This window comes from Ananas comosus, linkage group 2 (assembly GCF_001540865.1).
Source record: "Ananas comosus cultivar F153 linkage group 2, ASM154086v1, whole genome shotgun sequence".
NCBI lineage: Eukaryota > Viridiplantae > Streptophyta > Magnoliopsida > Poales > Bromeliaceae > Ananas > Ananas comosus.
This window is the reverse complement of record NC_033622.1, coordinates 11,252,872-11,263,836: the sequence shown is the minus strand read 5'-3', so window position 1 is coordinate 11,263,836 and position 10,965 is coordinate 11,252,872. Positions and strand designations below refer to the sequence as shown.

At 34.6% G+C, this 10,965-nt stretch overlaps 1 protein-coding gene across 1 annotated transcript; it reads right to left on the bottom strand.

The window, feature by feature from the left end:
• On the bottom strand, nt 1,286-3,221 carry LOC109706589 (growth-regulating factor 1-like). Its single transcript, XM_020227525.1, has 4 exons — nt 2,896-3,221; nt 2,221-2,671; nt 1,682-2,100; nt 1,286-1,487 (listed from the first exon to the last, which is right to left on the bottom strand). The coding sequence occupies exons 1-4, from the start codon at nt 3,095-3,097 to the stop codon at nt 1,480-1,482; spliced, it is 1,080 nt and encodes a 359-aa protein (XP_020083114.1). The 5' UTR covers nt 3,098-3,221; the 3' UTR covers nt 1,286-1,479.

Below are 10,965 nucleotides of genomic sequence, written 5' to 3'. Positions count from 1 at the left end.
CCAAAATACAATATATGTTTTTTAAAATTCAAAATACAATATATATTTCTAAAACCGAATAGTAATATTGCTACCATTTTTTACCTAAACCATACATTTAAAATTATATATTTATATTTAAATCGTGATCAAACATCAATACACCTTGTAAAAATTATATATTTATGATCAAATTTTTTATGTGTAACCTTTATAATAATTCAATTTTGAGTCTAAAGTTACAAATTAATTTAAAAAACAGGAGTTTCAAAAGCTACTTACAAAACGGAATCAAACCGAATTAATTTGGTTAGGTTTGGATCAATTCTTTTAATAAATTGGGTTGGTAAAGTTCTCAAATTTTCAAACCGGAAAATTTGGTTTGATTTGAAATTTCTCAAATTCTTTGCACATAAATTTTTCTATTGTATATAGGTTTAAAAAAAATAAAAAAAAACTACTATTCCCATTTCCTTAGCCCAGTAAAATTTTGAGCACCAAATGAGTTCCTCCACCACTTTTAATAAGCATCACTCAGTAGCTGAAGCATTGAAACACCTCTTTTATTAGCTCTACTGCTCCAAGACTCAAAAGCATCAGAAACTCAGTTTAGTCCCCTTCCATGCATACACCTCTCTCTCTCTCCTCTCTCTCGTCCTCTCTCTCTCTCTCTCTCTCTCTCTTCGTCTCTTGCCAAATGGCAATGACAATAGTACGTAAGAAAACAACGCACGGCCCGCGGAAATGAACAAGGCGACGTATTGCCCACGCAGCCAGTGCATTCACGCACATTCATGTACTGCACTCATGTACTGCACTCGGTTAAAACTCTATTTATTCGTATAAATACGAATCTATAATATGAATATTTTGAACGCACACCGAAGAGCTACGTTATAAGTTTTCACAATCACATTAAAAACATGTCAGATAAATTAAATTCTCATCAAAATATCCGTATGTCTGGGCTGGATGGAATTTCTTTCTGATGGACAACCTGTGCAAGGGCCAGTTAAATATCTGTATGCAAGAAGATGCGTAGTACAACACACATTCAACGTGTTGGGTCCCATGATTTTATTAGACCTCCATGAAGCCCAAACATGAAAAGCAATTTGTCATGGAACCAGCTCAATCCCAAATTGGACCCCTTTGCTAGCATCATTCATGGCATGGAAAAATCCCTCAGACTTTTAGATTTTTTTTTTTTTTTTGGGGGGGGGCGGGGGGGGGGTGGGGGGGGGGGTGTGCTGTCTTTGGGGGTGTCTCTGTCCCCTTTTATAAGATCAACATCTGGGTAGCTCTTGAACAAACACAACATAGATCATCTAATATGAAAAAAAGGACATCTCAAACACATAGCTTCCTACAAACTTAGAGAGTAAAACAAAATGAGTAACTTAGAACACACAAAGGAAAGAGAAGAAGAAGAAGAAGAAGAAGAAGAAGAAGAAGACACTAAAAAATGCAGCAACTGCATCTCAAAAAGCTCTTGATACCTCATTCATCTGCAACAAAATCAAAGAGAAAAATGGGTCATAAACTTGTACGTAGGTGAAACGGGAAGAGAAAGAGAGAGAGAGAGAGAGAGAGAGTGTGTGCATTGTGTTAAATGATATGAAACAGTCGCTGAGCTCTGAAAGCTTAAGCTGATAGAGAACGGTGTGTTTAAATACGTTGTTTGCATGTAAAAGATGCGAACCATTTCGATATCGGGGGGCGGCGATGGAGAAGTCGTGGTGAGCCATGGGGATGGAGATGGAGAGCTGGGTCTTGGAGTAGGCCAAGCTGGCATTCTCGCCTTCCAAGTCCATCCACGAATCCTTGCTCTTCTGCGGCGGCCACTCGTCGAAGAAATGGCGCAGCGGCTTCTGGCCCTCGCCGTGCTCGGCTCGCTCCGTCTTCGCGGGCTTTTCGAGCTTAAAATCAGCTCCCAGAATAAAGCAGTGCTGCTGCTGCTTGGCCTCCTCCTCTTCTGCTTCCTTGAAAAGCTCATTCGAGCCATGTTTTGGGTCTCCCAAGGAGCTCATCCCCAGCGGCCTAAACTGCCACGAGCTCTCCCTCCCTCCCGCTGAGGCCTCCGAGACGAAAGAGTACTCGTCCTTCATTCCATGACCATACCTGCCGTGCGTACACGTTGATTCATTGTCTTGATAGTGTACTAGAGAAGAGAGATTAAGCTATAGATAGATAGATAGATAGATAGATAGATAGATACAAGAGAAGGGCGATAAGATACACCTGTAATCTTTCTCAGCAGAGTAAGGAGAGGTGTTGTCCCAGTGGAAGGGGGGTCTGGTTCCGTAATAAGGGTAGAGGAGGTGGTGGTGGGGCTCCGGTGCGGCAGAGATGGAGAGAGAAGAAGGGTAGTGAGAGAGGCCGTGTGATAAAGAAGAGGAAGAAGAAGAAGAGGAAGAAGAAGAAGAGGAAGAGGAAGAAGAAGAAGAGGAGGAGGAAGAAGAGGAGGAGGAGGAAGAAGAGGAGGAGGAGGAGGAGGAGGAGTTGGCGAGAGAGATTTCCACAGGCTTTCTTGAACGGTTCTTGCCCCTGTGCATGTGCTTCTCGCAGTACTTGGAATCAGGATAAGCCTCCTTGGAGCACCTCCATTTCTTGCCATCTGTTCTCCTGCACCTCCCAGGCTCTGGGTCCTCTGCCTTCCTGCCATACCCCAGCTGAAAACATCCCCATCCCACTGCATGCATCCCACCACCACCACCACCACCCACACTTAATTAAAAACCCCAAAAATAATTATTCCATTTCATTTCCTTTTCTTTCTTTCTTTCTTTCTTTCTTTCTTTCTTCTTTTTGTTTTTTTGTGTTTTTTTTATTTTTTTTACAAAAAGAAGAAAAAAAATAAAAAAACCAAAGGAGGAGGAGGAGGAGGAGGAGGAGAGAGAGAGAGGAGGTGCTCACAAGAGGGGGGCTGATGAGGAGGGAGGGCAAGGGAGGGAGAGGTGATGGTGGAGTCAAGCAGGAAGCTTCTTCTAATGGGGAGGATGAGATCAGAGGGGATGGGGATCCCTGAAACCATGTACTTGTAAATGAGGGCTTGGTGCTCCAGCTCTTGCCATTGTGATGGAGTGAAAGGGTACCTGCTGCTTCTCCCACTCATCATCTTTCCCAAAACTTTGCTTCAAAACCAAATTAAAAACCCTCCCCCCACCTCACCCACACCAACTAAAACCAAGATGAGGAGGAGCAAAGAGAGTTAGAATGGAGTAGTGAAGAGAGAAGCAAAAGCAATGGGCTTCTGCTTCTTATATATATATATATATTTTATATATATATATACACATAATCATAATAATATATATATATCTTACTGTGGCTCCTTGCATTCAATGATGTTTTCTGGGGTTGGGGGTTTAATAAAAATAAGGTGACATTATGATTATTATAATGGTGGATTTAGATTCTATTATATATAGTGGGTGGTTGCATGCTTAGGATGAGTCATTCAGTCAAGATGCAGAGTGTGGGCTGCAGAATCTTCGGCCTTTGCTGCATGGATAAATCACTTGACCTGTGAGCACTGTTTCTAAGTTTGAGCTTTTATAAAAGTAGGGGGCTCTTTAGCAAAACTTCAAGAAGACCCCTGTGTTCTGGAGGATTTAGTAGTGCTTTCCTCTTTAATTTAGGAGCTTGGCCCCAATGATCCCTACCTAAAATCTCTTCAACTGATTACTCGAATCTATGACCCCTCACATCATTTCTTGATTTTGAGGAGGAAGAGTCAAGGGAAAAAGAGATAGAAAATTAGGTGTTTTTGATTTAGTTTTTCATAAAAACCTATTGCGCAAAAGACTATATATTAAGTACTACATTTTAGTAATCAAAAATTTATAAATTGTGAATTTTATGCTATATACTATATTACTATATATTTTCAGCTTTAATTTACTAGTAAGGGACAAAGCAGTAGCACAGTACCATTTTCTCAAAAACTAAAAAAACAGAAAGAAGAAAACTAATCTGAATCTAAAAAAAAAATATTACACTTTGTCCTTGAGCCGATATTTACAAGTCCAAAGCTAATTTCAAGCTCCACCGTTTTAATATTAAAAGATAATAAAAAATAAATAATATTTAAATTGAATTTGTTCTGTCTCTATCAAAATAGAAGCTGTGGAGGGCGGCAGAGTCTTTCTTTATAGGGCAGCAGATAACTGCAAAAACCAGTATATCAGAGGGTCATTTTGAAATTCAATTTATTATCATTAATATTATTATTATTATTCTAATAATAAAGAGCAATAAAAGAACAAAGAGATTGTGGCAGTTTGATGACATGTTGGTATTGGGGTGCAGGGCCCTTTCCATGTCATTTGGGTGGAAAAGCCACTCAGCTTAATTGCTATTTTAATGCTAAGGTGTCAGAAGCTGCAGGTGATGCTGCCACCTGGTGGCAGTAAGACTCTGCTGGCTGCTCTTATTATTATGACCCTGTGAGCAGAGCCAGAAACAGGCCTCTGAGTATGCAGTATGCACAGAGAGAGAGAGAGAGAGAGAGAGAGAGAGAGATGGCAGAGTCTCTTTCTCTCTCTTCTGTGTCTTTCTCTCTCTTCTGTGTGTCTCTCTCTCTCTCTCTCTTTCTCTCTCTCTATCTCTTTCTCTCTCTCTATCTCTATCTCTATCTCTCATCTTCTGAAGTGAGCTGCTGTTCTCTGCTGCCTTTTGTTGCTGTTGTCTCTGCCAGCTTTACGGAAACTCATAAACAATGAAGGGTGAGGGGGGAAGGTGCTGTGGGTGTGAACTTAAAATAACACAGAGTGAAGCTGTGAAAGGTAAAGATAAAGAGCAGAGGGTCAAAAATCCTTGGATTGTCATTGTCCCTCTAGTGTCCTAATATTGCAGGTTGGTCCCTATACTTATTTATTACCACACTTCAGATTCTGAACTTTGATGTAAATAGAGAGAGTACTTTAGGCACTGCACATCAAAAACAAGTCTTTGGTTTTTACTGTAAAAATAGTCTTTTTAATCTTATTAAATTAAACAAAAATAATAAATTATATTTTAAAATAATTAAGACCAAAGGAAGTGCAAGTACCATACTATACAAATTAGAAGAAAGAGCTCAAGCGCTACTTGCAAAAGTCCACTCAGGAGATCAAATTTTCAACCTCTTAAGATAACAACCACTAAGCTAACCTAGATGAATTAGTAGGTGTAATTGCAATATCAAAATAGTACATAATGTAAGGACTATCCATATATTTTATCTAAGATAAAAGAGGGTAGGGAGAGAGAAGTTAAAGATGGTAGATGGTTGTACCCTCTCTACTGCTGCTTCTTCACTTTTTGCTGGTGTTATACTTTTCTTATATCTCCTCCTAATTGTGTTTGGAACTGGGTATGTAATTATTACTATTTTTTTCTCCTTTACTGAAAGTGGGAGGGTTAGCTTTTTCCCACCTGAAGCCTGCTGACCTCCCTCTTTTTGGCTTTTACTTCTTGATTTTGGTAGTGGAGTTTTAAACAATTGTGGCAGGTTCAGGGTCACCAACTATGGGCCTATAGCTTCGGGATAAATTTGGTAAGTTATGTTGATGATTATATATATGTATTATTTTTGCATAAGAAGTGCTTTGAAAATATATGAAACAATATGTGACAAATTAATCTAAATAAGAATAGAAGTCCGGTAGGATTCAAATTTAGAACCTCTTGCTTTAATATCATACAACTAATTACTCTATAAAAGTCTTTAACTATAAGATAATGATATTTTGCTCTTCAAGCGTAATTCATGGATATCATATGCGACTTGTAACGTGTAACTGTATTTAAAAGTAGTCAATAAATTGTCTTTTTTTATATAGGAAAAAAATACATCTATACACAAGCTATGTTAATTCCCTGATTTTACTCTTCCAAGCGCCCAAAACTGGGTAATAATGACGTCGTTATTGTGATAACTTAATCTCTCCATTTCTTCTTATTTAATTTTTTATTCTGATCTATATGTCACGAATACGGACACGAGACACAGGACACGACACAACTCGGACACGGCGACTCGGCAAAGTTCAAAATATAAGAACACGGACACGACAAGAACACGACTAATAAAATATAACATTTTTAGTAAAACAATACATATTTATTATATATAATATACTAATTTTGCAAACAAAACTATATTTTTTATAAGGGATCTACCAAATTATCATTACTTAATGCCATAATCCTACAACATTGAGAAAGAAAATGTACATATTAAAAAAATAACAGTTAATTTTAATCATAACACGGATGTAAAAAGAATTAAAATAAAGAAAAAGAGAAAAAGAATACCTTTTAACGTTAGAGGCTTTGTTGAAGAAAAAAATCTAACAGAAATCAAAGATAAGATAAATAATTTTTTTTATTAGGAGTAGAACTATATACATTTTTTAATTATATTTTTTCCTAAAACTGTAGGATGCTTTTTTTTTTAAACTATATATTTTTATTAATTTAATAATAATGAAGCAAAATATCATAAAATTTTTCCATCCAATAGCTTTCCAAAATTGCATGACACGGCATGGACGCGCGTCACATCCACATCCATGCCACGTACGCGTCCGACGCGAGTCGGACACGGACGCACGGGGCTTCTCCCCGCGTCGGTATAAACTTCATATAAACGGTGCATTTAAGATACAAATTATTTTTCTTTCGTTGTTTGTTTGTATACCTGTAGAACTAAGGCTCTTTAGTTCTGGTGCTTGTTTGATATAAATTAAATAATAAAAATACCGAAGATGGAAAGAGTGATTAATATTTTTTTTATTTTTTATAATTAATTTCGGTCTGAAATGGACAATAAACTATACATATAGCAATGAATGATTAGGCACTTTTTCCACTATACATTCTCACTGTGTCATAGCAACAAAATGATCTCCCCCTCTTCTTTTTTTTCTTCATTTCTGATAGATAATGGAGGATCTACAAATCTACATGCATTATGATGTGGTGGAGGGGGAAATCTCATTTCCCCTTGACATATATAATGTTATAGCTGCTGCATCATCATGATCATGAATGGGATGTGCAAAATACCACTCCTCTGTCCCCAAAGATAAAATTTTTTAAGAAAAAAACAAAGAAGGGTTTTGGAACTGAGTCCCAGAAGATAGAAACTGATGATATCTACCCAGGGAGGCCTCTTTGTCTTTTTGAGCTAAGGGAAGAGAGAAGGGGCTCCACCTCATAATAAATTCTCCTTTGGCTTCTTCTTGGTAGAGCAACTAGGGTTTGATTTTTTTAACTCGTCACCGCTTGGGGGTTGCGGTGGAATTTTGATTTTTCAACTTAAAATCAACCCCTGAACAAAAACATATGACTTGAGACCAAACCAAATTAGATTAGGTAGGACTTGGAGGGTGGTTCAGACCAACACTGCCGTCATCTGCAACCACAGGGTGTAGTATTATTTGATACAGCATTATCGCATTCTCCTTAACGACTTCGATTTAAAGCTAAAGTGGAAACTCCAACCCCTTCTGATTTGAGATTTCATTAGTTACATTTTCAAAGCAATACTGTACCAGAATAGTAGTTTCCAAATTTACCATCTCACAACACACTATCATGCCAAAGTAGTTGTTCCCAACTTTACCCAACACAAAATATTCTAACACCATGGTGCCCCTAAAGGAGCTATGTAGTGGAGACACCTGTTTCCCTCTCCACATTCTTTCTTGGGGTGACACACACTGTTGCTGCTGCTCCCAGTGTTAGTGCTTTGCAAACATCTGCATGAGGGTTTGGTTTCAGCATGGGCTCTCTCTCAGAGTCTCAGTACACTTTTGCTGCACATCATATATATTAGAGATGCTCTCTTTTGGAGTGTTGTTGTGTTCTGCAGCTTAAAAAAAATAAAATAAAATAAAAGATAAATTATCGCCTGCACCCGGTGTATCCCAACAGCCCGCACATAGTATTTATAATAATTTATTGATTGTTATAATAAAATCAAAATCTAAAATGATGTATATAAAAATGTTTATCTATCCAAAAAAAATTATAAATTTTAAACATTTATCAGATAGGCATCAAATGGAAAAAGAACAAGTTATCCTTTACATGACAGAATACACCTAAAAATTACAAATTTTAATAGAGTAAATTGCACATTTCGTCCTGAAACTAAGTCAGTGTGATATTTTGGTCCTCAAATTTTAATTTTTGCACTTTCTGGCTCGAATTTTCAGAATTATTGCAATCAAGTCTCACAAACCAACTAAATAGTAATAACTTATGAATGTAGAAGCGATATTGTAGTAATATTACGAATGTAATTTTTCAGCTTTCCGCTTGGTTGATTCCAGGAAAAGCTAGCATTCTTAAAAAGTTATTTTTCAAATTTTACAGAAAACTAGTATTTTCATTTTTTAATTTTTTTTTTAGAAAAACAAAAAAAGAAAATACTAATTTTTCATAAATTTGAAAACTATCTTTTTAAAAAAAGTTTTTTATAAAAATTTTTCATACATTTTTATTAATTTTTTTATACTTTTTTGAAAAATAAAACAATGTCTAAGTTGAGGTAAACAGAACATCTATAAAATATCATGAATTGAGAGTTCTCGATACAGGAAGGTTTCTTTTTTTTTTCTTCTTCTTTATTTTTCTCTTCTTTCACTTTTTCTCTACTGATTTAAGAGGAGATTGGATTTTTTTTTTTTATAATCATTGTAATTTTCTCTTTTCATGATAATTTTTCTTTTTTCACTTGTAAAAATTTTAAATAAATTTTTGAAAGGGTAATAGAAATAAACTATTAGAGTTTAGGATGTTAAACTATTTATTTTAGAAGTTTGGGAGGTAAAATAAAATTAAAAGCTCAGAGGCAATCCGTGGTGTATTTTCACCTGTATTTTATCCTCAATTTATACTGTCGTTATATATATATAAATTATTATTCTTTATAAATTTTTATTTTTTACATCTTCTTATATTTTTATTCTTATGCTTTTACTTTTGCAATAGCTGCTACTTCTTTTTCAATTTTTTTTATTTATTTTTATATTTTTAATTTTTTTTATTATTTTATTAATTTTATTTATTTATTATTTTTATGATATCGATTCGCTGTAATGCACGGGTCTACATAATAAATTTCAACTCCCCTGGAGTCTATATAACAAAGAGAGTGGCTGCAGTGTCTTTGTTTTCTTGCGGGGGTGCATTTGATGTTTCCATTGAAAGTTTCTTCGGTGCAATATTGGCATATGCAACGGCTGTGGAAGTGACACGTGGCACATAACTGCTGGGCTCCACGTGTCGGCGGTTGGACTGTGCTTTGTGGCCGAAGAGGAGGTTTAATTATAAAATAAAATAAAATAAAAATATTAATGTTTAAAAAATTATACTAAGATTAATAAAGTTTAGAAAAATAATTTGATTGGTTGGAAATGCCGCGAACACTCACGTGACTATTGTATTTTAGACTTGTTTCGTTATTAGAGGGATCCCTCCACAAATGTGGTAGCGTAAGTGAGAAAGAAAAGTCAAAAAATATACAAAATTTTTTAAAAAATAAAAATGTACGAAAGTTATGTGAACTATTGATCGTTCTGATTGAACAAGATATTTTTTTTAATTTTGATTTTATTATTTAATCTTTTAATTTATTTGATTCAAATCAGTAGACGTCAATTTGACTTCAAAACTTGAGTGTATCGTTTATCTTTATAAATGTAGTTAGTTTATTTTATACAATTCTCTCATCTATAAATTTATTAAACTAAAAAGTTAACTTAAACTTTAAAATTAAAGTGTCATTAACCGGGTAAAATCAAACAAATGAAAAATTTGGACAATAAAATTAAATTTTTGAAATGTGAGATAATAGATTCAAAATATTTCAAGCCTCAAGTAATTCTACATGTTTTCATGCAGGAAAGGGGCAAAAAATAAAAGGAAAAACTTCAAAAACCTCCCTGTGGTTTCTCACTTTCTTACTTTAGTACCCTGTGGTTTAAAGTGTATCAATTTGCCCTCATGTGATTTCATTTTTCTTTTTTTAGTATCCATTTGTTTTTTTTCTTAAATCAGTAAAAAAGTTAAAATTAAATTATACTAAAGTAAATATTCAATAAATCTAGGTGGATATCTGAAGTTTTTATATATAATTTAACAAAATATTAAGAAAAAAAGCTGCTAAAAAAATAAAAATAAAACCACATGGGGATAGATTGATACACTTTAAACTACAGGATATCAAAGTGAGAAAGTGCGAAACCACATTAGGATTTTTGAAGTTTTTCCAAAATAAAAAAAGAAAAAAAGAAAAAAAGAAAAAGCTACGAAGCCTAACACACTTTCACACTCTGTCAACGTACACATGCTCTGACACCAGACCCTTTTTTTTGGTAACAACCCCACCATCTCCAAAAGCTCACCCATTTCTTATCTTCGGTATAGTTCTACAGTATCTAAAAGCACTTTTTTATATATTTTTTAAAATTAAAAAATTAGAGTGCTTCTATTTTTTCTTTTTTAATACTGTAAAATTATAGTGACAATCACCGGTCCAGGAGAGCACGTGTGGAGTTTCTTTTTCGAGAGAAAAGTATAATCTACTCGCTTAGATTATTTTTTTAGGCCCCGTTTGGTTGGGGGGATAAGCGGGGATAACAAACGTTATCCCCGTTATTCCGCCAAACGGGGTGAAATTTGGCCGGGATATTTTATCCCGGTCAAACCTTGCTATTCCCGGTTATCCCGGAATAGCAAGGGATTTGCTATTCCACCATTTTGGTGGAATAGCACTATTCCAATGCTTAATTTCAAACTTAATTAAAATTATAAATTGAATTAAAACTAAATTATATAAATATAATATGTTATATATTATAATACATTATTTTTATTATAAAATTATTAATTGTACTATATTAATACTTATTATTTATATTTAAATATTATAATAAAATTTATAATAAATTATATTTAAATATTATAATAAATTCTTTTTATTAAATTTAA

Bases quoted from the DNA above. Each gene is read 5' to 3' on its own strand.
- LOC109706589 (XM_020227525.1), bottom strand. From the start codon at position 3,097: ATGATGAGTGGGAGAAGCAGCAGGTACCCTTTCACTCCATCACAATGG. The intron at 2,672-2,895 runs GTGAGCACCTCC...GGATGCATGCAG, and splicing joins TCCTCATCAGCCCCCCTCTT to TGGGATGGGGATGTTTTCAG. The intron at 2,101-2,220 runs GTGTATCTTATC...TACGCACGGCAG, and splicing joins TCTGCTGAGAAAGATTACAG to GTATGGTCATGGAATGAAGG.